The sequence below is a fragment of the Callorhinchus milii genome, unplaced genomic scaffold, assembly GCF_018977255.1.
Source record: "Callorhinchus milii isolate IMCB2004 unplaced genomic scaffold, IMCB_Cmil_1.0 Scaffold1, whole genome shotgun sequence".
In the NCBI taxonomy this organism is placed as follows: Eukaryota; Metazoa; Chordata; class Chondrichthyes; order Chimaeriformes; family Callorhinchidae; genus Callorhinchus; species Callorhinchus milii.
In genome coordinates, this window is record NW_024704742.1 from 16,319,831 (window position 1) to 16,347,407 (window position 27,577).

General features: G+C 41.9%; 3 protein-coding genes across 3 annotated transcripts in view; 1 reads left to right on the forward strand and 2 right to left on the reverse strand.

The window, feature by feature from the left end:
- The window catches only part of LOC103177349 (DExD/H-box helicase 60), a 45,808-nt gene extending 41,981 nt beyond the window's left edge, over positions 1 to 3,827 (forward strand). Inside the window, exons 34-37 of the mRNA XM_042337532.1 lie at positions 384 to 538; positions 1,606 to 1,757; positions 1,859 to 1,921; positions 2,676 to 3,827. Coding sequence (XP_042193466.1) covers positions 384 to 538; positions 1,606 to 1,757; positions 1,859 to 1,921; positions 2,676 to 2,781 — 476 coding nt within the window. The 3' untranslated portion in view covers positions 2,782 to 3,827. The remainder of the gene's footprint in view (positions 1 to 383; positions 539 to 1,605; positions 1,758 to 1,858; positions 1,922 to 2,675) is intronic.
- Positions 3,828 to 5,301: 1,474 nt separating this feature from the next.
- LOC121849576 (E3 SUMO-protein ligase RanBP2-like) lies at positions 5,302 to 10,124 on the reverse strand. Its single transcript, XM_042337539.1, has 3 exons — positions 7,493 to 10,124; positions 6,884 to 7,030; positions 5,302 to 5,766 (listed from the first exon to the last, which is right to left on the reverse strand). The coding sequence occupies exons 1-3, from the start codon at positions 9,984 to 9,986 to the stop codon at positions 5,732 to 5,734; spliced, it is 2,676 nt and encodes an 891-aa protein (XP_042193473.1). The 5' UTR covers positions 9,987 to 10,124; the 3' UTR covers positions 5,302 to 5,731.
- On the reverse strand, positions 10,124 to 26,148 carry LOC103177348 (E3 ubiquitin-protein ligase TRIM63; the record flags this gene model as incomplete). Its single annotated transcript, XM_007891470.2, is given in 8 exon segments — positions 10,124 to 10,414; positions 11,189 to 11,281; positions 12,013 to 12,116; positions 14,893 to 15,041; positions 16,247 to 16,269; positions 18,501 to 18,734; positions 20,292 to 20,378; positions 25,572 to 26,148. Coding segments are annotated over 8 exon segments (1,530 nt in total).
- Positions 26,149 to 27,577: the final 1,429 nt, after the last annotated feature.

Sequence of the window (27,577 nt, forward strand, 5' to 3'; positions counted from 1 at the left end):
GTACGGTTCTTTGGTTTCAATGTTAAACTGAGGTCTCTTCTGCCTGTTCAGGTGGTTGTTAAAGATCTTATGACACTGTTTGAAAATAGAAGGGCATGTTCACTGTGTTCTGGCCAACAAACTTCCAAATTAAAAAAAAATGCGTAATTCATTTCATTGCTGTGTGCAAATTGGCTGCCATATGTTCCCTACAAAACCCACAGAGTTTCTACATGTTATACTAAATCCTAAGGAGTACTTTGCAATGTCCTCCAGACATGAAAGGCACTATATCAACGTAACTGATATATCTGGAATCTAGTATTGTCCAGTGTGGAAACAAATAGCCGAGTGACACTATTCATCAGTGCTTTTTGTGTTCTTTCCTACTCCACACTCTTCAGCTTCTTCAGGTGTCCAACGCCTGCCAGCTGGTGAAGGCACATTAGTAGCAGATATGACCACTCCTGGAAAACATCCCACCAATGCTGTGTCACCATTTGCACGTTTATCTGGCATTACCAACATGGATCTTTTCCAAACATATCACGTAGACAATGTAAGTACTCTTTGCTGCAAGAAGACCGTGCTTACGGTCAAACCCCCACTCCCCCTCGGAGTCAGGCTCCACCACTCTTAAGCGCTCTGAGATGCTACCCTGCGTGGAGGGCACTACATAAGTGCACGTTATTGTTGTAATTATGTATAAGTGACTTCTGATCCCATTGATCCTCATGATGTCTATCAATCCTGTCAAAGTTTCTTTTACTTTTACTTGATTGTCTTAGTCATTCCAAAATTTCAATTGTGATGAGCATTTGAGACAAAAATAATGTAAAATTGCTCATCCCAGTGATTGAATCCTTCCTGTTGTTACTATTCTTAAAGTCATCGCTGACTTGACATATATCTGCTGTTAACAGCTATGAATCATGGTTTGCTGAAAGAAACAAACCTGGAACAAGAAAAGGCTTGTTGCTCCATTCACAGAAAAGCTACCCTCTCAATGTATCTATTCCTTCACTTGGGGTAAAGTATTGTGCAGATAATTCCAATCTCCATCAAGCATTACTATTGTTCAAAATTATGAAGTTACAATTGAAAAGTTGCTGTCTGGCTTGGTTGATAGCACTCTCGCCTCTGAGTCGAAAGATTGTGGGTTGAAGCCTGAATCGGGCCTTGGAACTCATATAGTCTAAGCTTACACTCCAATGCATTGTTGAGGTGCCGTCCTGTGCCTCTTCAAATGGATGTTAAGGATCCATGGCACTATTCAAAAATTGAAGGGAGTTTCTTCCAATGTCTTGGACAACAATCCTCCAAATAAAATTGTCATTCACTCCATGGCTGTTTGTAGAACATTGCTATGCTGAATTGACTGCTGTGTTCACCCACAAAAACATAGGTCACATTACTTTACGATGTATATCCTCTGAAGCGCTTTGGGATGTCCTCCTGACATGAAAGGCGTTACACCAAATTATCATTATATTACTTATGGTAGAGAAATGTAAACTTGCTGCATTTATTTGCACATTAAAATGAAAGTAGACAGACATGTCAATTACCTACTTTCAGATGGAGAATTTATTCTAATTAATAATCTTTTGGAATCTGCCATTTCAGATTGCTTTGCGCACGATTGACATTAACTCAAGTAACATCCCTTTGCTCGGACTGAAGAAATATGACAGCCAAGGCAGGAAAATGCCATTGAACGCATATGCCCTGGATTTTTACAAGCATGGCTCTTTAAAGGCTTTGATGAATGACAACATGTAAGTGGTGCTGCTGCATTGCACTATGCTCTTCTTTTGATGCTAAATTTAGAGGAAAAGGAAGTGAAAAGAGAATATTTAAACATTTCTCTTCCTTTCAGGTTGCATCTGGGAGATGCCTATGTCATCCTCAATGACTTTCGTCTCGTTCTTAATTCAATCAGGTATGAAAGATGTTTGCTTACTGTAGACAATGCTTTTTGTACAGTTTAGTTACAGATGAATTCTCCTGTATTTGCTTAGAGACACGATTAATTTTTGTATCACAAAATACATTTTGGAATGATGCAATTCATTTTGTGTTTTCTGAAGCCACTGTTTGTCACTACAGTTACCTTGTGTTGTGACAGGAAAGCTGGGATAGATGGTGTTTTGCTTCGGGACTGCATTCAAGAAGGTGCATTTGGCAAAACATTGCACTATACTGAATACCTCCGTGGAATTAGAATCTGTCTGTAACAGTGCCAAGAGTTGGGCTAACCAGAATACTCCCGATTACCTTTTTATTGCACATAACACTGTTGTATTCAGCGAGTACTATAAAATGTGCTGAAAGTTATTTTTTTCTTTAAAAAAGGTATAAACCGCAAAAATGAGTTGAAGGCAGCACCACAGTCTGGAAAATGATGTAGAGAGCATAGCTTTTCCTATTAGGTGTTGTTTTATAGGATGTGTATAACTCTGAATAAGAGGCTCGCCATTAGAGTGGCAAACACAAAGCATTTATAACCCACCAACAATCATAAAATTATTCAGTATAACTTAGTAACTAATTTCGCAAAACTGCAATCTGCCAAATATGTGGGTTTCTTTGCATTGTAGTGATGGTGAGCAAAAGAGGAATGTAACCACTCTGGGGGCAGAATATTGTTGTGAAGTATTTTGTTGTTTCAATGTTTTTCGCCCTTCTCTCCCCAGAACCTCCCTCAAAGAACTCTGCGACAACAAAGAGGACCACGTGGTGTTGGCATTTGAACAACTGAATGAGTCCTACTACCAAAAATTCGAAAAGATAAAAAGTTAATGTCCTGGTTCCCACATTCATTATACCACACCAAAAAAAAACAAATCTGGATTTTTGGTTGTAACTTATATGGCATTGAAATTCTAAGTTGTACGCGCAAGACTAATTACTCCACATACTTTAATCTTAAGCTTAATTCTTTTTTAAAAGTAGACATTGTAGTAATTCAGCTGAAACCTTATTGCACTGAGCACAAAAAATTCTTTGGGTCAACAGAATTCAATGTTGATACAAATTTATCTTCCTACCCCATCAATAGTTTTGCTACCTGGTAGGAAAATCATAAATTTATTGCTTCCTCTTCTGCACCTAGCCAAACCTTCAGGTTCAGTCAGAGCGGGAGGTGAAATCAGATCAGTCATATTTCCCATTAAAACAGTGAGGCTCCTTGCCCTTCCTCACATTTGTCAAGTTGATGGTTTTGTAGTAGTAACAAACCATGTGGTCGGAGAAACTGTTTAAATGATGGACTTCTCCAGCCAGCGAAGGTTTTTAAAAAAATCTTTTTTGCAAGACATGTAAAAGGGGGAAGCACTTGAAAGCCCTCCCCCATCTTTCTCCCCCGCACCCCCCTACCCACACACACAGTAACATTCCTCTTTAATGTGCACATACAGAATTCGGGTGATACTTGGGGTAATTTGACGAAGTAGCTGTCTGTCTGCAGCTCTCTGTATTTGAACAGAATCTGCTGTGAGTGTACAGTTCCCTTACCCTATGGTTTTGTTTCCAAATTTAACTAAGAGCTCCTCCAATGTCCTAGTGGGTAAAGGGTACCGTCCAGTGCTGTACTAAGCCACAAAAGACCAGAAGCTTGCAGGTTTGAATCCTGGTCTGCTGAGGACCAGGCTACAATTGACTTCAATTGCCACTTGGTTAGGAAAATCAGTAAGGCTTCTTATGATTGCTCATCCAGAGACTCTCCCCTTCTAAAGGTGTGTACATGTATATGTAGTTGGGTGCGAACAAGATTGGAATCCACCATGATGCCCTCTGCAGTAAAATAGACCAACAATCAAAGTTTGCACATGAAGAATGCTTCCTTATGTGAGATACCATAGGGGCCCCTGTGGGACCATACCTCAGTAAAGGGAAAAATGAGTCATTTGCTGTCACAAGCAGGGGAAAAATTGGGGAGGAAAAAAGTTAGAGGATTTTATTCAGAAGCACACTGGCACAGTACATTGGTGTGCCAACGTGCTGTGTCCCAGAGTAGTGGGACTTGAACTATTGATCTTCTGAATGCTGAGTTCCCAACCTCAGGAATTTCCGCCCAGGAGGAAATAAAGTGCTGCTATACAGTCTTTGTAAAAGGTATTTTGGGCATAGTTATAACATTTAATTCCTGTTACATATTTTTCTTCAAAAAAAAGTGAATAGCAATTTGGTAAAAACTGTGGGTAAATGCAAAAATTCTTTAAGCTTTTTCATTTCAATGTAATAAATGAAGCACCTTTGGAAGAATACTTTCTTCAAATAAAGATGTTTAAAAAAAATTGTTTACAACTGTCTGCCTCTGTGCCATACCATGTCAAGGACTTATTTCTCAATTTCCAGCTACTCTGAACAAAAAGTTGCTTTGATTTTTGTAAAAATAGATAGCACTTGCTCCAGAAAGAATTATATTTTCTAAGGACATCAAGAAGCTGCTTCAAGGGCTGATGTGATGGGTTAAATTTGAGGCATGTTACAGGTAAAATATTCATAATGAATCCATCCAGTATTTTGAATTGAGACTTCCTGTTTGCAAATATCCAACTGAGACATTCAGAAATTGGTGAACTAAGCAAACACTGGGGAGGGAAAGCCAGCTTTAGTTTTAAAACTAAGCAGTTTTTTTTCCCCCCAGTCTTACTCAGAATTGAGTTTTCTTCATCTCACAAAGCAGAAATGTCAATTAGCAAGGGCAAATGTTGTCATTTTGACCCAAACTAAAAGTCCTATTGGCCACAGCTAGAAATTGTGTACAATTTTCTATCCACTAAATTTGAAAGTCATTGGAATTTGTGGGAAAATGTAAGACTCTTAAAATACACACTAAATGGTGGTGCAGGCTGGGTTTGTGGTGCTGGAAGCGTTACGGGAGAAAGTCAGTGGAGGGCACAATGTTCCTGCTCCCACTCATTCTGTTCAGTTGCCAGCAGGTGGAGGGGAGATTTTTGTCTGCCGGACGGTCCCTCCCCCTGATTGTTCTCGACTTGACAGGAATGGTGATATTTGTGAAACTATCCTGGAATCTGTTCTGACTTCCTCTCCCTCCATTTCAAAGCCAAGCTCAAACCTTATTGGTTTGAATGTGCTTTGGACATCTTTCCCCTTTGAACCACCAGCTCAGGTGCTTCACCACCTGTACTGGAATACCCCTTCACAACCTTGAAATTGTGCCCTCTTGCCCTTCTATCTAAGTCTACTTAAACGTAAAATGGCTGTTTGAAGGTTGCTTTCGTCCTTAAATTACTTCTTTTGAACAACAGAGGTGGCATATTCATTTTCATTCCCAGAGTGACAGATACACAAGTCGAAAGTATAAACATTTTATTGAACAAAAAATAAGGCATTGTAGTTGTGTAAACTGAAAAAAACATGTCAAAGGTCCTTCAGGAAACATGTAAAAGTGGACATTCTTGCCAATGAATACAGGCAGTTATGAGAGATTGACCTTCAACCACCCCCAAACTAAATAAAATTATTAAAAAGCCAGTCTTAACACACTACCACCTCATCCTTTATTTCTCATGAATCAAGTTTATAACTAGGAAATGGTGTTTGGTAAAGTTACTTTAAAGAAATAATAACTAGATTCAGAGTACATCAAATTGAAACTTCCTAAAGTAATTAGCAGACATTAAGTGTGAATTCTTATCTATCACCACTTCATAGTACCAGATTGCTCCTTATAGTAGTACATGTTGGTTTCAGTTTTCACTTGAAATTACCGCAAATAAAGGATTCATCTTGAATCTTCCTTCAGGCTTAGATCTTGTTCTGAAAGTCAATGCATTTAAAAAAAAATTCAGAATCATTAATTATTTTCTAGTCCCAATGCATTTTAAAAAAAAGTGTCTCAATGCATATTTCACTATAGCACTATACTTTTCTCGTTCTCTGGTCTCAAACCTTGTACCTGTATCAGATGACTGCATGAAATGAACAAATTGTAACTCATGTTGCCCTTTTAATCAACAAAAAAAAATTCTGGCACTCGTTACGATGTGTGCTTGTGCAATTCAAATTTGTGATTTCAACATCACTTAACTTCCTGGACTCAAAACAACACACAGAAAATAAAGTTACATCTTGAAGAATTATTTCCCCCAAAAATCCAAGACTATTTCAAATGGTCATTAGGGATCCATACAAATATCCTCTCATAACATTGATCCACTCGAGTTGGAAAGGTATTTGTATATCAACACTCTTGGGGTTGTCTTTTCAATTCATTTATTCTTTCAATTGTCACAGCTCAACTGAGATGGGAGAAGAGAAAAAAAATATGAAGCCATAAGATATCCTACAACTAGGAAGCCATAAAAAAATTAGACTTAAAAAAAAGGACATCATAGTAAAAATAATCCTTGCATTTGATATAGCACCTTCCACGTTAGGAAGGCGTGAAAGGCGCTATATTTTGGCGTGGGACACTGCTATACGCAATTGGCTGCCGCGTTTTGCCAACAAAATATACAGTCAATTCACTTCACAGTATATTCTGTGAAGCGCTTTGAGACGTCTCAAAGACGTGATAAGGCTCTATATTAAATGTAAGGATTATTATTAAGGGTAATAATAAATTGAACCATAACAATAAGTTTAACATTGTAACAGATTTAAAAAAGACAGCACAGGCTCAAGCTCAGAAGAGTGAAGACAATGAAACAATGGATGCAACCACTTTACACAGAGCTGAATATTTGGAATGGATTACTAAGTGAGGAATCAAATAGCTATTCGATGAAGAAAAATCTTTGCCAGAATTATATTAGAAACAGGGGAAAAGCTGCTTGAAGGGCAGAAGATTAAAACATTTTTTGTCTATTCCACTCAATTCCTTCACAATCACAAATTTGTAAAATGGATAACTTCAAATAATTCAAAAATATACCTTCTTCTTCACTGCTGTGGTGGGCGGGTTTACTGTCACTGCAGAAGGCTGCTGGAAAGTGCAACTCTGTGGCCAGAGGCGTCTGCTCTGGAATCGGTTCAATTTCCTTCACTATCACTGCATCACCTACTGCTTCTTCCTCATCTTCTATACAAGTAAAAGACACACACAGAAATCTGTTACACACTGACATCCATCTGTTCATCATTATCAAGGTATGTGATTCAAAAAGTGACAGCAGCCCTACAGAATTGATACCTTTAAGTCACAACAAAAATACATATAGATTAAATACTTGTACAAATGAAGTACGCCAGGGTATTAAGCCATCTGGGCCATGCGTCGCAATGCAAACCTTAGAAGCTTTTGAAGAATTTCATATTTTTTTTAAACCAACAATCTCCCAGATAAAATTGCTAATTTACTTCATGGCTGTTTGTGGGACACTGTACATTTGTGTAAATTAAATGCCCCATTCACCTACAAAGATATATAGTCAATACACTTTACAGTATATCCTGTAAAGTGTTTTCAGATATCCTCACATCATGAAGGGCGCTATATGAAATACAAGGCTTATTAAGTCAAAAACTCTTCTACAAGGTTTACCTTGTATTGCTACTTGGTCAATTTCAGACAGGTCGCCGAGATTGTTCACGTTTGGGTCGGACTTTCCATTTACTCCTGAACAGTTTAGTCTCGCTTCTGGCAAATGACAAACCTCAACTGTGCTCTGCACGTTCTCGAAAACGTTCTTGAAAGCCAGAGCTGTCTCCTTTAGTTGGAACCGCACAGCTAGATCTAGAACCATGGACTTCTCCTCAGAAAAATCCAGTGTACGCCAGGCCCAGCTGTCAAACCTGTTTTTTATTTGCCGCAGCTGCAGATTTCTTGTGATCCAGTGGTTGGCACAGCATTTATTGACTGAGCTCCACATCACCACTCGAGATATTTTTTTTCTTTTATGTTGGAAAACTTTCATTTCGCCGACTGCTCGCTCCTTCCACTGTGAGGTGGGCCTGTCAAACTGATACAGCTTTGCCCTGTTAGAGAAGAGAACATCTTGATCTTCCATCTCTGAAGAGTGATTAACTGGCGGGCAGGATGGCAGCATTTCCTGGGACTCACGTTTGCAGTTCCCTGTGTCGCTTGCATTGCTCTCTGACACATTAACTGGTTTATTTAAATCCAGCTTGAACTGGAAAACACCTTCTGTCCCAAAGTTAAAAAGTGGACGATGAACAACAGGAGAAGCCAAAGGGGAGCCAGCTGTAATTGTTTTCTGAGCAGCTTCATCTTTTGGGCCATCATTCTGAACTTCCACCAAACTACTGCTGTCAGATGACACGGATGCAGCACTTGGCAGGACTAATGGAGATTGCCCTGCGTGGGACAAGGAATCCTGTGCAGAAGTGAATGCTTTTGGATTAATAAAAGCATTTTCTTTGACGAAGCTCTTAGCAGCAGCTTCCAGACAAGAAACATTGCTACTGGTGTTTACATTACTGAGGTAACATGCAGGATCTTTTTCATCTTCAGATGAACGCGGAGCTTTCATACCGCATATTTGATCGCCAAAAGCAGTACCCTCTTTATCTGAACCATTAGCAGAACCCTCAAAGGGGTTTCCGAGAAATAAAGATGCTGTGCTACAAGGCTGCAATGATGAAAAGGATTTGATCTCCGATACCAGTGACTGACCAGTTAAGGGCACTTCAAATGTTGAAGCTTCCTTTGGTTTAGCATCAGGATTTGGTGCGACAGAGTTTGGTTGCTGGCAGGCTGATGAAAGATCCTTGCTGGGATTCACAGAAGTAAATGCCATGTGATTGGATATGGTTGAACTCGCAGCAGGCAAAACAAGAGGATTTTTGGCAGAAGTGGCAAATTGAGGAGAGGCAACTGAGGAGTTACTGAAATTTGCTGTAATTACCACATGGTTAGATCTAGCTGAATCTGCTCTGCTAACAGTGGATGTTTGAGGAATTAATGGCACTTCTGATATTGAGGCTATCTTTGGTTTGACAACATTACCTGCTGTTGCAATGCTGCTGGAGTGCTGCTTGGTCAGTGAGTGGCCCTCACAGGAATCCACCTGACTGGATCCAGTTGAATTGGTTGTGGAGAAGACGAAGGGAGATACAGCAAAAGAGGTGAAGAGAGGCAATGGTATTAAACTACTAGGAGTTGGGAGAAAATAGCTCGAAAAGCCTGGTAACGTTGAGAGGAGAGAGGATGAGGGTGGTGAGAAAGCTATCGTGGAAGCTGAAGCAATTGAAGAAACAGTGGTTGTGACATCACCTGCGCCTTCTTCCAGTTTGGAAGGAGGGGATGACACAGAGATAGATGAAACAGACTTGTTCTCTTTCAGGTTGAAAGTACCACTTTCAAATTTCTGAGTCAGCTTAAAGTCCTTGGACTCTTCCTTTGCTGCATCTGACTCAGAAACAGGAGCTGAACTTTCCCTGTTAGTTGCATCTGTACTTCCTGTGGCTGCTAGTTTTAGGGCCAGCATCGAAAAGGGATTAGGATCCATCATGGACTCAGAATTACAGGGTGTTGCAACGGAAAATACCGGTGCTTGTTTGCATTTATAAAATGTGGAAACAGGGGGACCAAACTTACAAGGCCCTGTTTTCAGCGAACTTTTGTTTATTTCACTTCCAAAATAAAAGATTGGCGCTGTAATGAGCGAGTCCGCAGGTTGTGCGCTGGTAGCAATGCTAGACTTTTTGCCACTTTCTTCATCGATTTGCACCTTTGTAGATTTGATGGATGCATCACAGGCAGTTTGACTGTGGGTTTCAGACGTCAAAATACCAGTTGCGTTACTTGTAGCCGATTCTTTCTTTTCACATTTGCCAAAGGAGAAACCTGCCACTGCTGGTAATGTTTGTTGATTTGCTACTTTGTTGGCTGAAGTGCTATCAGCAGCCATTCCAAATCTGAAGGATGATTCATTGGACCAGTCAGATAACCAGAAGTCTCTAGGCTTACTGACCTGACCAGGTGGGGCTGCCCATGGTGGTAAACTAAAACCTGAATTGTTGGAGTCTTCTGATTTGGATATTGAGCTGGGAAGTTCAGTTTTTGTTAAACTCATTGCACTCAGAGTGATTGGGAGAGATTCTGTGACTTTTATTGTTTCCAGACTACTACTGATGCTTGTAATTTTCTCAGAATCATCCAAGATTGAAGGCGTAAGGTCAAGCTTCTGCTCTGGTGCACTGAACAACTTATTTAAGCCAAGGGGGTTGATGTCTTAGAGTCTCTCATAGGGAACTCTGAGTCAAGAGACAAATGCAAGTCTGAATTGCCTGCAGCCTGATCACAGACCTTTTTCACGCATCGACCCACTCTAAATTGCCTAGTGCCAGACTGTTTGGCACTGTCATATTTTTTAAAGAAATCTTTAGAATTGTCAGAAGAAGACACTGCAGACGCTGCTAAATTTTCTGTATCCACCAGTTTTTCAGACACAAAGCAGTTCCAGTCTTTTCTGCAGGAATGATAATGGTTGTAGCGCAGTTCCTGTGAAGGCAACCAAAATATTTCCCATTGAGTAAAACAGTGAGAATATATTTAGATCTGTAAAGAACACCAATTTATTTCTCAGTAAAATAGTCATTTCTAAGTAAAATAAACCCAGTGACATTTCACTGCAATACAAAGCCGTGTGCACAATTCCCAAACAATAAAAAACCCTCAATATAATTTTTTTTTAAAAATCACCTCTGCTGAACCTGTGAAATACTTCTGATCAGCAAATTCTTTGTTTAGTCTTCAAAATGTTGGGGCCCATTTCACAATACAATACAAATTTACATTTATATAGCTTTTCAAGTGGGGAGGCCATCCAAAGGTGCTTGACAGTCCGGGTTTTGCACCCGAGCAGAGGGTGGTAGCCAAGGGGGAGTGGGGAGGAGAAAGATTACCGAAGGTGGGGCCAAAAAGGAAAGTCTTGAGACGGACCTTGAAAGAGTTGAAGGACAGGCAAATCAGAGGGAGTCCAGGATGGAGTTCCTGAGAATGGGGGCAGATATGCTAAAAGCCCAAAAGCCGATAATGGGGGAGGGAACATGAAGCAGATAGATATGCAGTACCTTGGATGACAGAAAATCTGTATTGAACTTAACAGAGATAAGCAAAAGTAAATGTAGAGTTTGCAGGTGGCATAAATAAAGTTCAAACTATTGTAGCGTTCAATCTGATAATATTTCTTTGAATCTCTATGGATGAACATGGATGTTGGGGATGGCTTTAATTTTATTTTTATGCAGTCTAAAAGCAATCAGTAGCACTTACCTCTAGAGTCATATTCTGGTATTCCTTCATTGCTGTCAAACAATAGTGATTGTGTTCCCCATGGGGGAATTCAAATTCAAATCGCAATTGTGGCTGAAAGAGAATTTCTGTTTTTAAATGTAATTTTATTGTTGTTTTGTTTTCCCCTCCAATTTCCCTTCTTCTCCAAAGGCATTGTCTGTTGCCAGCACAAGGTTCGACACGCATCTAGCAACCTCAGATACACCTCCCCTCAAATTGATCATCCTGGATATGTGAGCATACACTGCAAGCTTGTGTGCTCTTTAACGACAGGGAGGTCATCACAGCTAAGTCTGACCCCGCCCTCACCAGAGGCTCAAAATCTCTCACAGTAAGCCTTAAGAACTGCAGAAAGCAGCTTCCAAATGAACAATGGATTTTAAAATTGTTCAAATTTCTGCACAACCTTACATCTTAAAAATAACAATGTTGAGGTTAAGATCATAAGATATTTTGACATTTAATAATAGCCCATGAGATGTTTGGGGCCTCTGATGTTGACATATTGGATATTCAAGAACGCTGGCTGATTTTCCCCTCCCTAACCCAGAAGTGTCAGGACCAAATTTAGCCCTCCTACTGTTGCCCTTGCTGAGATCTGGTAAGCTCTTGAATCTGGAGCTTCCAGGTCTGGAAAGCTCAATTTCACATCAGGTACTAGTTTTAATAACTGAGTTGGTGGGAGCCAAATTGAATTTAAAAGATAAAAAAACTTGCTTTGCTTCAAGAAAAGCTGTGAATCACAATATTCTGGGAGCATTCCGTTTTTAAAATAAGCTGCAAAGCTCGTCACAGAAGCTTACTTGAAACTCGACGTGTGTACCATCCTTTGGCTGCTTCCATATTTTCAACAGTTTTTTGAATTTGTAACCATCCGTGTGGTGTTTACCCGCAGAATGATCAGTATCTGGAAGAAATACACCACAGAGCGTGATCAGTCTTGCCACTCAGTCTCCAATACTTTGTTTTTAATTAACAACCTGTATTTTGCAAAGAAATTAATTGAAAGCTACTGTAGGTTTTCAACACAGAAGAGGCTGTTGATCCCATTGGCTCTATAAAGGTGTTGAGATAAAATAGTGCGACGTTTTTAAAAATAAACTGGCTAGGACTGGCTAGATGGACTACAATGGTGTTTTTTTTGTCCTATTCATTCACGTTTCTATATTAGCATAAACTCATGCTGGTTTGAATTGTTCACAAGTTTTTTTACTCCTGTAAAATATTTTCTAGGTTGCACCTTCAGGTGTTGGTTGATAAAAATAAATGCATCGAGGTAATAACAACAATCCTTGCATTTGATATAGTGCTTTTCACATCTTCTAGACGTCTCAAAGCACTTCACAGAACATAGTGCAAAGTGATTTATTTGTGGGCGAAACGCGGCAGCCAATTGTGCACAGCAGTGTCTCACAAACAGTCGTGGATTGAAGTGACCAATTTTATTATTTTGTTTTTCTTGAGGGATTAAGTACAACCTAAAATACAACTTATACATTACATTTTATTCAAAGCAATCCCCTGGTAGTGGGAACATTGCTTCCAGCACCAGATCAATCCTCAATTACCATGTTTATGGAACAAGGCAATACTTTTCTTGCTAATCCTATTAAGTAGCTTGCATTGTAACAAACACGCATTGAAAGTAATAGTAATCCGCAGTTGACAGGTTTGGCTTTATTTTACAATAACTCAAACATAAATTAATACAAGTTTAGTGATTCAAATTTTACTACTGATTTATCTTCATCGAGAAAAAATCTAATGATCACTGAAATGCTTCTAATAAGGTTACCCTCTGATAGTGTACTTACACACAGAGCAAACAAACACCACAAATAAAAGACAAAGCATTACCAACAGGGTCAAAAACAGACATTCTGCCGAAGGTTCCAAAATGTGATGCTCAAAACATGGCATTATTTTCTATCGTAGTTTCTTTAGCGTTCTTATTTTTCCCTCCATTATTGTCCTCCTCTGCTGAAAGCCCTGATTCACACTGAGGTGGCCACCCTTTATTAACTCGCTTAACCCTACCTTCATCCAACATGCACCCACATGCGTGCGCATGCACCCACGCACACACACACACAAAGTTCCTGAGTGAGGTGAGTTCTAACATAATTTTGCCAGCTTCCACCATTTTATAGATGGCAAATGAAGTTTAATGTAGGAAAATGCAAAATAGTTCCCTTCAGCGAATAAAGAAGCCGTTTATAGTCTGGGTTCATGACTACTGGCAGCAGCAAAGCAAATGAGTATTGATTCTACATAAACAGCTAACGGAAGTGGTCAATCAAGAATTGTCTCTGCATTTTATAACTTCCACATCAGATATGAAGATGATTGCTCTGAATTACGTGAGTGTAAAAGCACATCATTACTTGGAGGTGGGTTAGTGGAGGCTGTGAGAAATCTGACTTTCCCCTAGTCATCTGTACAATCTGTACAATTCCCCCAAATCTTTTTGTGAATCATTGGGGTTGAATTCGTGACTGGTGTCTATCTGTATCTTGCTGGTATAAAATATATTTTATCCCAGCAAGAGGCGGGAGGATTGTCTCATCTCCACTTGACACCTCATGTGGAATTTAGTTCAGGTGTCAGCTTGGCTCAGTTGGTTGCACTCTCGCCTCTAAGTAAAGCAAGTGGGTTTGAGCCCCACATTGGGACTTTGAACTCGTAGTCCAGGCTGATTCTCCAGTGCACTATTGGAGATGCTGTCCTTCAGATGAGACATTAAACTGTCGTCTCCGTCTGTCTGTTCAGATCTCTGTTAACGATCCCTTGGGACTATTCAAAAAGAGAAGAGAGTTTCTCCCACTGTCCTGGGCAACAATCTCCCAAATTAAATTTGTCATTCACTTCATTGCTGTTTGTAAAACATTGCTGTGCGCAAATCGGCTGCTGCATTCATCTACAAATATACTGTCCCTACACTTCACATTAAAATCCTGTGCTTTGAGACATCTGAGATGTGATAAGGTACTTTATCAAATGGAAGGATTATTACTTATATCAGAAACTCAGGATGTGCAGAAAGGTGAGCTACACACATACATCTTGCCACTCAAGGGTACATCTTGAGGTTCTAGAATACACATCTCTCGCTCCTTCAATTGAAATGGGACTAAAGAACCTGGAGACCGATAGCAGCAAGAAATAGTTCACTTGCGATAACGGAACTAGTTCCAAGGTAAACTACGTGGAGTCCTGTAGCTCAGTGGTTAGAGCACTCGCTTTGCAAGTGAGAGACCTGAGTTCAATTCCAGGCAGAGGGCGAAACCTTGGGCAAGTTTCCTTACTCCACACAGAGCCTAATAATAATCCCTCCAAAACCCAAAACAATAATAAGTTGGTCATTTTCAATCTACGACTGTTTGTGGGACATTGCTGTGCGCAATTGGCTGCCGCGTTCGCCCACAAATATTCAAATAGTCAATTCACTTTACAGTGTGTTGTGTGAAGCACTTTGGGACGTCCTCCCGACGTGAAAAGCGCTATATCAAATGCAAGGATTATTATTATTATTATTACTCCAGCAATTGTAGACGTCACACAATCATGCACTGGACAAGACCACAAAATATCTCAAAACAAATCACATCAGGAACATTGTTTTTCTGTTAAAATGTGAAACAACACAAAAATAAAAGTTAATCAATGGAAACCAAATAGCATACCTGAATTCCAAGTAGGTTCTTTTATCTCAGTTAATTCAAGTTCAGAGATGCTATCCAGCAAAGGCGTTATTAAAAACTGTCTTGGTGCAGGACCAGCAAATTCACCACATTTCTTAAAACTAGGCATGACAGCAAGGTTGCTCTTCACTCTTGTGAAAAAAGACCAGGTAAAGATACCAAAAAGTATGATTATAAGCAGCAATTGCAACAACCTGTTCTATAATTTTCAAGAGTAAGCTACCTTACTGATAAACACATTTGATATCTTCCTAACAAAACAAGACCCACAGCAAGAATTTTGAGTTCATGTTCACTTCAAAACACCGACCAGCACGCAGGAAGCTAAATGGCTATGTATTGATCATCAGTTCACCACCAAAATAACTTCATACGCACTGAAATATGGCAGTTACCATTTTGAAATGCCGATGGAGCCAGCTACATACATTTGCAGCGAACGCAAAAACAGCGAGTGGAAATTGCACCCCATTTTCATGCCCTATTTGGACTCTCAAACCACCCCATTATAATGGAGCTCAACGGTATTTGTTTTATGGAAAGGCAGGTTTGATAGTGTGGATGACATTTTCTCAATCTATGCTTCAAGTTATGCAAAGAGGTTACAACAGATGAAAAAGTCACCTGAACATTTATTATAAGAGTTCAAGCTCCTATTGCACAGTCAACTAGTAGCAGTTGAACTCCTTTCCTATCTCCTATGGCAACATGTTAATTCTCCAATACACTGAGTCATATTTAGTGTTGTATTTCTTCCAGGTCAAAGTGAGCTGTAAATATCCATTGGTGAAGTTAGTTATTATTAGGATGGTCTCCTAACGGGATAGCAGAATGTCTGGATGTTAAGACATGCCGATCAACGATAACTTGGGAGTCTTCTGTCAATCGCAATTTGAATCCTCCCATCTATATCCAGGAGCCCCTCGTGGCTGAATGCAGCCACTGGACAAACAGAAGGCCCGAGCGAGTACATTCAGCAGCGACCAGCGCGGCATTTTGCCCCGAGTAACCTGGTTTTCATCCGAATTAATTGGCATATTTAAAATAGGTAAGAATACAAATGAATTGGGGCCGTGCGTTTTGTTCGATTTACCCGTTTGGGTTAACTGCCTTGGGACCTTGGGACGTCCTCCCGACGTGAAAGGCACTCTACAAATGTAATCTTGTTGTTTTTGTTAACTGGCATCCAGCAAAAGCGCACTCCACAGTGTGTGTATAGATATATATATATATATTTAAAAGATGTGGGAAAAAGAACTGAAAGTAACAAATAAACCAAGACATCTAACACGTCAAATGGGATTTGTAAAAACTTGAAGCATAAAAGTACAATTACCTTTCGTTTAAGTTACAAGCCACCTGTGAATGAAAGAACAATGTGTTGAATGGGGTACAGCAGAATTATGTTACCTCTAATTATTACCTCTTATTTCCCTTCTTAGCTTAGAAAGTGTTAAATTTTATGGAAATCTCACATCTACTTTCAACTCTCCGGAACACTGTTGTGGAGAGCCTCCCAGTCCTTCTGGCAGCATCTACAATTCTAGACCAGATGATGTGAGTTGGGAAATTAGGTCACAGCAGGGAAAGAACCAGTGGAAAACAACAAAATCATTACAAAAAATACGGTTGTTCTTGAAGCTTGACGGGTAGTTCAAACTAACACTGAGAGCCTTCAATGGATAAGGGTGAGCTCATTGCGGTTCTCGCACACACTCATGGCGTTTACACTGCAGGTCGCACCAGTCCTAAAAACACTTACTCTAAACAGTGCAGGAGTGACGCTTCAGCATGATTCCCATTGTCTGAAGCCGATTATACCTATCAGGCTGAACATGCTTGGACTCTTTCCTCTTGAAAAGAGCAGGGTAAGGGGTGACCTGATAGAGGTCTTTACAATGATGAAAGGTTTTGATAGGGTAGACATAGGGAAGATGTTTCCACTTGTGGGGAGACCAAAACCAGGGGCCATCAATATTAAATAGTCACAAATAGATCAAATAGAAGAAAGAAGAAATTTCTTCACATAGAGGTTAGTGGAAATGTGGAATATGCTACCACAAGGAGTTGTTGAGGCAAATCACAAGGATGTATTTAAGGGAAAGCTAGATAAGTACATGAGGGAGAAAGGAATAGAAGGTTATGCTTGAAGGCTTAGTTGAGGAAGGGCAGGAGGCTCATGTGGAGCATAAACACCGGCATAGACCAGTTGGCTGAATGGCCTTTTTCTGTATAATATATTCTATTTTAGCTGCAAGTTTAGTAGAATTTCATCATCAAACTCATGGTAATTCATTGCCCAGAGTGCACATTCCAAGCTATCTCTGGGATTTCCATGTGTAGTTGGGATGCATGGAATTCTCAGTTTGGTTTGGATACTCTTAAGCATGGTGATGAGCTTCCACATGTGTCTATCCAAAAAAAATGCAGCAAACACGGTATACTCAGGCAGCAGGGGATCCATAACTCAGCTTTTCATTAATGCGGTTTACTGAATGGTATCGGTAGGGCTTAATGCTTTTTGCAGTGTAAAACCAGCAGGACTCTGAGGGGAATGAGATGATGTGCCTTCACTAGGTGCTCTACACATACTTTCAACTATTTTTCATCTTTGCATTGCTTTGAAGAGGAACATGAACAAGAAGAAACTATTCTCCTTTTCTTTCTCCCCTTTGTCAACCACGTCGCATAACCTACCATTCACTATCCTTTCTAGCAAGATCAAACAAATAAACATTGAGTTAGTGTGGTCAGGTCATTTCCCTGTGCTAGTCACAGTATTTTCATGAAATCCTCTAAAGAATATTAAGTTAATCTCTGAAGGGCAACACCTGTTACACAACCTTCAATGAAGGTTCAAAGTGGTGAGAAAACGGTATACAACAGTATACAAGATTTCAGACACACTGGTAAAAAAAAAATCTCATATTTTATGTGTTTTCACCCCCTCTTTCCTAAAGTTTCTGAACCAGGATGGATTTATATAGAAACTGGCCACCATTCAGTCCATTTCCAAAGTAACCATTCCTGACATTCACGGCCAAGCAACTGGCCAGTAATAGCTGACTGTCGGGAGTGTAAGGAGCTTCACAACTCAATACCTACATATTTAAAGGAGGATCATTGGACAGTTTTCAGAAGTGAGAACTCTGATAAATTATTTTTTTCTTCCTCTCTTGCTCAGAAGCACAGAGGCAAATTTTAATTGACCAACACGACCTAAAATAACCTCAGATAACTCAGTGAAGACAACAGACCAACATCGAGCCCTCCTTGTTTGTAAGACTTAATTCCACATGAGACAGTGCCAGTGGATAACAACAAACTTCAATCGTCCTTAACCCATAATAAACATGGATCTGAGCACTCACAAGAGACCTAAATAAAAGTTCATGAACAGGAAGGCAAAAAGCTAATGTTGTGACTGGTAACTTATTTCCAATAACTCTACTGCAGTTCCTCTTCACAATTTTCATCAACCTGAGTATTTGCACAAAAAGACTTGGAAGCAGCTTTTTAAACAAAATACAATGACTTCCAGTACAATTGGTTGCATAATTGCTGAAAAGAGTGAATAAGACAAACCTTACCATGAGAAAGTTGATGGGATTGCATTCATTCACCAGTTTCTCGCACTCCTGCAGCTGCTCTACGACAGTTCTCTGTTGCGATCGCCTTCTCTCCAATCGAGCCTTGCGTTCACACCACTTCCACTCCTTCTCCTTCTGAATCCCATCCAGCAGCTTCTCCTTCTTCAATTGGACTCTCTTCAAAATCTGATCAAACTTGGTCTTTACCATCTCCTCCTCGTACTCTAAAATGTTCTAAATAAAGGAACACATCAATCGTGCATGTTGTGCCTATACTTCTTTTTCGATCACCTGAGAATCTGACCCGAGTAGAAACCCAGCACCCAGCTTAAGAGTTTTCAAACTAAGCATGAACATTTCTCTGCCTGGAATAATCCTAGCGCGATCTGTGGATGGATGCATTCTGCTCATCAAATTCCAGAAAGTATGAGATTCAGGTTGCGGAGAGTCAAGGCTTGATGACTCCAAGCCTTGGCATGTTGGGGGTTCTGCCCGGAGTTTAACCAGCTAAAACCACATAGCTTGCCACTGAATTGTAAGCTTTGTTTCTTGTCTAGGTAGGTCAATGCTACCTATTAAGTCTTTGGCTTGCAGGTAACAGGACTCAAGTGGGAAGAATTCCTCCCCCTCCAAATCCTGCCAATGGGCCAGGCTGGCTGATCTGTCATCAGCGGTGCCTCGGAGTACCCTGGACCCATCTGGCTCAGGAACTAGATGACTAAGACCACCACAGAGATCTAACATTCTATTGCTAAACATGTCAACTTGCAATCAGTTTCACCATTTACATTCACTAAATTTAAGAAATATAATTGATAAATATCCAACACTTTCTGATGCCTTGAATCAGAATTCTGTCTTGGTCTACCTACAGTATGCATGTAATTGGGAATTCAACAGTAATTGGGGAATGTAGCATTTATATGAATTTTATTGATTGGAATGATTCTCACAATCTGAATTCAGTACTAAAAGTTAATGTGTTGATAGTCTTGTGTGAAATTACTTTCCTGGAAATTTAAGTACGCATTGTAGAAATTCAGCAGATTTACACAAAGCGAGTCATTAAAATTGCCCACCTCCACTTCTACCTATCCCCTCAGGACACTAAAACGCTCATCCCTGCCTGCTCACCAGATCCACAGCTCTTCCCTACACAGGCTGTAGACTGTCAAGAACTCTGTAACATGTGTCCTCTCCTGCTCCTCGAACACATCACCCCATCCTCGTTCAGCTCCACTGGCTCCCCACTCCCTGGTGGATTGAATTCAAGATCCTCATTCTGACCTCAAATTCCTCCATGATCTTGCCCAGCTTACCTCAGCAACCTCCTTCAAGCCTATCGACTCGGCTGTTACCTTCACTCATTAAACTCTGGCCTGCTTCATGTTCCCTGCCATATCCGCCCAACTTGTCGACAAGTGGGCTTTTGAGATATTCTATCCCTTATCTGTGGAACTCCTAGCCTGGAATCTCTCCGACATGCTCCCTCCCCTCATCCAAAGCCAATCTGAAGACATTTGACTGTGCTTTCGGTCATCTTTCCTCTTCCTACCACCCTCAGTTCCAAACCTTGCTCGACTGCCCAGACAGCAGTGTCACATGCTTTGAGATATCCCCCTGACAAGAAAGATGCATATTGTATAAAGCAGCAGACAAAATAGATAACATTTAACATAACAAAGTGCAGATGGAAAGAGTGATCTGGAACAGAGAAGATCTGGTCCACCTTGCCCAACAATCCAATGGAAACTCTGGGTCAGTATCCTTAGAAGTCAAGGCACTTCCTACCTCTTTAACAGATGGATTGTCAGAAATTTCAGTCTTCATTCTGTCATTTAATTGCCTCAGTTCCTTCAGGTTATTGAAGAAAGCAAGCTGAAAAAGAGAGGGAAATGGTTATCCTTTTCCATTTAGCAGGCATGGAATGCAAAACGGCAAGCATTTACTCTGATTTATCTAGCGCTTTAGGATAAGCATTCAATCTCAACTACATGCCAACATAAATAGGCAACACACTCCCAGACAGGTAATGTCCTCACCAATTTCATCGCCTCGCAGAAATAAATTTGGGACTATTTTTCCCTTCTCCCAGGCACTGGTGCTACTGTTACCCTCTGTGTTTTATGTGCACATGTGTTTATGTGTTTTTTTGTGGAGTCCTGTAGCTCAGTGGTTAGAGCACTCGCTTTGCAAGTGAGAGACCTGAGTTCAATTCCAGGCAGGGCGAAACATTGGGCGAGTTTCCTTACTCCACACAGAGCCTAATAATAATCCCTCCAAAAAACAAAACAAAAAAAAATTATAATAAATTGGTCATTTTCAATCTACGACTGTTTGTGGGACATTGCTGTGCGCAATTTGGCTGCCGCGTTCGCCCACAAATATACAGTCAATTCACTTTACAGCGTGTTCTGTGAAGCGCTTTGGGACGTCCTCCCGACGTGAAAAGCGCTATATTAAAATGCAAGGATTATTATTATTATTACCACTTGATGACAAGTAGGTATCATTATAGCCAGTTCTGATGCTGCGTGTCCCCAAAGTCCAGAAGTGGTATTTGCATAAAGCTCGGGTGTGGAAGCCCTGGCTGATTTTCTCCTCTTTAGCTGAGAGGTACTGAGGCCATTTGTAACTCCACTTATACATACTTGGCCATAATCAAATAACTTGTCACAGACAAGGAATCAAACTTAGAACCTCTGCAGTGAGTTTGTCTCAACTACTGCTTGCTGAATAAGTAATGCCTCTTTCATTGCTAAAGCTGTACCTTTGACTGTATGATTCTATCTCTTGCACTACTTCGAAAGTGTATTGGATGCTTTTTGTACAATAAAGTAGTTCAACTATTAGTCTGATATCACAACATGTAGGTAGCACTGTAGGTAAAAACACACACATCAAACACTATTCCAGCAAACGCACCAAAAGTACCAACACCAAAGTCATGCATGTTGACTAAAGCATGCTTCATATAACTGAAGTCCTTTGTCACAAGTTCCATGATATGAATATTCTATCATCTGGAAGTGATGGGATAAGTGAGTTAAATGAAGGGCTTGAAAAGATTATTCACAACATGATTCACTATTAGTGACTCAGTCAGTTACTGGGAATTCAGTATTGCACAACAAACTATTTCCCTTCCGTTCCTACAGCGCAGGGTTACGCAAATTGACTGTAACATACTACCTCTTAATCTTCAGGATTCCTTGTTAAAAATTCTGAGCTGCTACAATATTGATAATTCCCATTGAGAACTACCTTTTTTTCCCCGATCCCACGTAGTAATAATAGAACAGTATAATGCTAATTTTAAAATTTCAGAGGCTGGACAGTACCCACCACTGCTTCAACTATTAGTTTGTCTAGGGCACTATTTTTCAGGCTCAAATTTAAATCTATTCAGAAAATCTGTCCTGGTTATGCTACAAGCTTTCAGAAGCAGCTGCACTGCCATTTTCCTCAAACAATCAGCAAACTCAGTGAATCTGCATGGTTAGTTTTATTTTTTTAAATTAAAATTAAACCACAATTATAAACAGGAGACTAAAACAAAACTGCTTTCTCATCATTGTAGCCAACTGTTGTTGCAGGAACTCACTCCTAATTGCAATGTTTGGGACGTCCTCCCGACTTGAAAGGTGCAATACAAATGTAATCTTGTTGTTGTTGTTCCCTGCTTAACGTGCCAGATTCAGCCCATTTCAGAGGCAGGTCAGATTTTTATGTCAATCCAACTTCCGAAAACATGGCTTTTGACATCCTTGTACAATGCAGCTTAAGTGCAGTCACTGCACAGCACATCAGTTACTGTGGAATCATTCTCTTACACACATTGCAATGTGCAACTGACTATCAGGTTGTTTATTTATTGTTAGTGCTTATTCCCTCTCACCCCCACCTCATCTAGGATGTCCTCTCATCAACAACAAAATTACATTTATAAAGCACGTTTCAAGTCAGGAGGAAATCCCAAGGCACTGGACAGTTTAGGGTTTGCACCCGAGCTGGGGGTTGGAATCAAGAGGAGTGGGAAGGTGGCCGAAGGCACGGTCAAGGAGGAAGGTTTTGAGATGGGCCTCGAAGGAAGCAAGGGAGAGGTGAGACGGATGGAGTTTCCAGAGGATGGGGGTAAAGGCCTGACCGCTGCCAATAGTAGAAAAAAAACTGCCAAAAAAAACTCATTAAGAGCGAGAAAATGGAGTATGAGGGTAAGCTAGCTAAGAACATTAAGTCTGATTGTAAAAGTTTTTACAAATATATTAAGAGGAATAGGCTAGTGAGGGTAAATGTAGGTCCACTTGAGTCAGACGGGAGAAGTTGTAATGGGGGATAAGGACATGGCAGAGTCCCTAAATGGGTACTTTGCATCTGTCTTCACCCTAGAAGACACAACAAGTCTGCCAACAATAGGGATGTATCAAAGGGATAAGGACAGGGAGCAACTTAGGGAAATTTTCATTAGTAGAGAATTGGTGCTAGGGAAACTGTTAGCACTAAAAAGTGACAAATCCCCTGGTCCGGATGGCTTGCATCCCAGGGTTTTAAAAGAGGTAGCTTATGAGATAGTGGAGGCCTTATGTATGATCTTCCAAAATTCCTTGGATTCTGGAACAGTCCCCATGGATTGGAAGATCGCAAATGTCACACCACTATTTAAAAAAGGTGGAAAGAAAAAGATACAGAACTATAGGCCAATCAGTCTCACATCAGTGATAGGAAAAATTTTAGAATCGTTGATTAAGGATGTGGTAGTGCGGTATTTAGGGACACAATATAATTAGGCCAAGTCAACATGGCTTTACAAAAGGGAAGTCATGTTTGACAAATCTCAGAGAGTTTTTTGAGGATATTTCCAGTAAACTAGATAAGGGTGAATCAGTGGATGTGGTCTATTTGGACTTCCAGAAGGCATTCGATAAGTTGCCGCATAATAGGTTAGTCCAAAAGTTAAGGGCCCATGGAATTGGGGGGAGCATATTAACGTGGATTGGGGAATGGTTAACTGGTAGGAAACAAAGAGTAGGGATAAACAGGTCCTTTTCAGATTGGCGGGTTGTGACTAGTGGAGTGCCACAAGGATCAGTCCTTGGGCCTCAGCTATTTACCATCTACATCAACGATCTAGATGAGGACATCGAAGTTAATATATCTAAATTCGCAGATGACACAAAACTAGGAGGAAGTGTTGTTGAGTTGTAACTTTTTCCCCATTCGTCCCAACCGTTGTCTTACAAACAGACCATACACCGTGGATATATCCAATGTTGAGATTTAATTGCAATTAAAAGAGCTGATTCAAGAACAGTCAACAGTCTCCCCAGTCTCCCAAGTAGAGCACCTGACAGTCCAAAAGAATGAGCTGCTTTTGGTCAGTTAAAGCAGCCTTTTTATCCCCAAAAGTGCTCAAGGTCATAAAGCATACAAAGGCAATTAAAAAAAACATTATCAATCATGTGGTTCCAACAACTATTCGAATGGTGACGTCAATCAATCTATATCTCTAAACAAGGTTAAATGTCATCTACTTAATTAGTATCTATTCGTGTTGATTATTATACTTTAAAAAATCAATCAAATATAATTGGCATAAAATATGTACCTGATTAATACCGTTGTCTAAAGTATACAAGATATAATCTAAAGCTATCTAACAAGAATACAACCTTTAAATTTATAACACAGAGTAAGAAATAATGAGGGAAGGGAGCTCAGGTTAGGGGAGGATTCAGGGATGTTAGAGGCATAAGCTTATCTCCAGATGGTGTTTGTGTCAGACAATGTCATATTCATTTCAAAGTTACAGAAGTTACTGCTCCTCTGCTTCCATAGAATGTCCAGCCAGATAAGGATGTAGCTGGCATTGCCAAGTCTGAGTTTTCCCAGGACTTGTTTTTTTAATGTTTCAGCTAATGTTTGATTTAAAAAGGCATACAATTATTTCTAGGTATAAAAAAAATTCTACAATTTCACTACAATTTCATTACAATTTCACTACAATTTCATTACAATTTCACTACAATTTGACATTGTCAGCACAAAGGACGACATTAAAAAAATGCATCAAGACATAGATAGGTTAGGTGATTGGGCAGGTAGGTGGCAGATGAAGTATAATGTAGGGAAGTGCGAAGTCATCCACCTAGGTAGCAAAAACAGTAGAGCGGGTTTTTTTTAGAAGGGGAGAGACTGGAATGTTTTAGCGTCCGGAGGGACTTGGGTGTCCTTGTACACCAATCACAGAAAGTTAGTCTGCAAGTGCAGCAGCAATCAGGAAGGCGAATGGTATGTTAGCATTCATTATGAAAGGATTAGAGTATAAGAGTAGGGAAGTCTTGCTGCAACTGTATAGGGCCCTGGTGAGACCACACCTGGAATACTGTTTGCAGTTTTGGTCTCCTTATTTAAGGAAGGATGTACTTGCCTTGGAGGGGGTGCAGCGTAGATTTACTAGGTTAGTACCAGGGATGAAGGGGTTGAGTTACGAGGATAGGCTGACCAATTTGGGCCGATATTCTCTAGAATATAGAAGAATTAGAGGGGATCTTATAGAAACCTATAAGATCATCAAAGGTCATGATAGAGTAGATAGTGGGAGATTGTTTCCCCTGGTTGGAGAAACTAAAACCAGTGGTCACAATCTTAAGATTACAGGCCAGCTCTTTCGCACTGAGTTGAGGAAGAACTTCTTCACTCAAAGGGTGGTGAATGTATGGAACTCACGCTCAGTCCTTGAACATATTCAAGACTGAGATAGATAGATTTTTTATTGCAAAAGGGATTAAAGGATATGGGGATAAGGCAGGGTTATGGTATTAGCTGGAGTTAGATTAGAAGATCAGCCATGATTGAATGGCGGGGCAGGCTCGAAGGGCCGAATGGCCTACTCCTGCTCCTACATGTTATGTTATGTTAGTACAGGCAAGGCGGGGGACATGGAGCAGACCAGTGCCCGCCGAGCGGAAGGAGCAGACAAATTGGTATGGTATGCCATGCAGGCTGTTGTTTGGTCTGTTGTGCTGGTGCAGTGACGGGGCTGACCGCCATCGCTTTGCATTTAAACAGTACCTTCTCCTCCTGGTAGGTGACGTCCACGAGGTTGACGGAGTGGAAGACCCCAGTGTGCTCCTCAGACACGCATTGGCCGCAAGCAGCCAGTTTGCAGACCTTGCAGAAGAGCTGCATGTCTCTGTGGGAGTGCTTGGAGCACAGTGCCCGCAGCCCAGCGCCCCCCTGCCCTCCCGCAGGGGAGCCGCTCCGCAGCCCATCCTCCTCCTCCTCTACCTCCCCCTCCTCCAGCAGACACACCCCATGGGCAGAGCCACAGCCACCATCCCTCTGACCCCTGAAGATCTTGACCACTTCCAGCAGGGTGGTGTTGACGGACAGGTTGGCCGCTCCCTCGGGGATGAAGTTGTTTTTCCTGCACAGAGGACACTCCAGTTGGCTGTTGCTCCAGATGTTGCCGTCCCCGGCGCTGCTCCAGTCCTGGCCGCTCAGGGACCGGGTCACACACTCCAGGATGCATTTCTTGCAGAAGTTGTGGGAGCAGACGGGCAGCGTGACGGGACTCTCAAACACTGACAGGCACACAGCGCACGTCAGGCTGGCCTCCATCACACCACACCACACTCTCTCTCTCTCTCTCTCTCACACACTCACTCTCTCTGTCTCACACCCACCCATTCAACCTCTCTCTCTCTCTCTCTCTCACACACACTTTCTCTGTCTCTCTCTCTCTCTCACACTCACTCTTTCTGTCTCTCTCTCTCACACTCACTCTCTCTGCCTCACACCTACTCACTCTCTCTCTCACACACTCACTCTCTCTCTGTCTCACACTCTCTCTGCCTCACATCCACACTCACTCTCTGTCTGTCTGTCTGTCTGACACCTACACTCACTCTCTCTCTCTCACACACTCACTCTCTGTCTCACACCCACCCATTCACCCTCTCTCTCTCTCTCACACACTCACTTTCTCTGTCTCTCTTTCACACTCACTCTCTCTGTCTCACACCCACACTCTCTCTCTGTCTCACACTCTTTCTCTCTCACACACTCACTCTCTGTCTGCCTCTTTATCTCTTTCACACTCACTCTGTCTCTCTCTCTCACACTCTCTCTCTCAGTCTCTCTCTCACTCACTCTCTCTCTCTCTCTCTGTCAGAGGGGAAGCGGAAGCAGGAAATGACCTCCAACAAAATGTGAATCTCTCAGGGTCACTGGTGCCGCGCCCCCCCCCCTCCCCCCCCTCCCCCCAGTCACTATACACCCCCTCCCCCCCTCCCCCCAGTCACTATACACCCCCTCCCCCCCCTCCCCCCTCCCCCCAGTCACTAAACACCCCCTCCCCTCCCTCCCCTCCCAGTCACTAAACACCCCCTCCCCCCTCCCCCCCCTCCCAGTCACTAAACCCCCCCTCCCCCCCAGTCACTAAACACCCCTCCCCCCCCTCCCCTCCCAGTCACTAAACACCCCTCCCCCCCCCCAGTCACTAAACACCCCTCCCCCCCCCCAGTCACTAAACACCCCCTCCCCCCCCCCCCCCCCCAGTCACTAAACACCCCCTCCCCCCCCTCCCCCCCAGTCACTAAACACCCCCTCCCCCCCTCCCCCCTCCCCTCCCCCAGTCACTAAACACCCCCCTCCCCCCCCCCAGTCACTAAACACCCCCCTCCCCCCCCCAGTCACTAAACACCCCCTCCCCCCCCCCCAGTCACTAAACACCCCCCCCTCCCCCCCCCCTCCCCCCCAGTCACTAAACACCCCCTCCCCTCCCCCCCAGTCACTAAACACCCCCTCCCCTCCCCCCCCTCCCAGTCACTAAACCCCCCCTCCCCCAGTCACTAAACACCCCTCCCCCCCCCCCCCCCCCCCCCCCCCCCAGTCACTAAACACCCCCTCCCCCTCCCCCCAGTCACTAAACACCCCCCGTCAAAAACCCCCCTCCCCCCAGTCACTAAACTATCCAACCCCCCCCCCCCTCACCACCTCGCCCCACACCAGGGGGGTCGGGTATGAGTGCCTGGGGGGGGGAATTCCCCCCCCCAGGCACTCATACCCGACCCCCC

Bases quoted from the DNA above. Each gene is read 5' to 3' on its own strand.
- LOC121849576 (XM_042337539.1), bottom strand. From the start codon at position 9,986: ATGAGTTTAACAAAAACTGAACTTCCCAGCTCAATATCCAAATCAGAA. The intron at 7,031-7,492 runs GTAAACCTTGTA...TTACTTGTATAG, and splicing joins TGACCAAGTAGCAATACAAG to AAGATGAGGAAGAAGCAGTA. The intron at 5,767-6,883 runs GTATATTTTTGA...ATTGACTTTCAG, and splicing joins CCACAGCAGTGAAGAAGAAG to AACAAGATCTAAGCCTGAAG.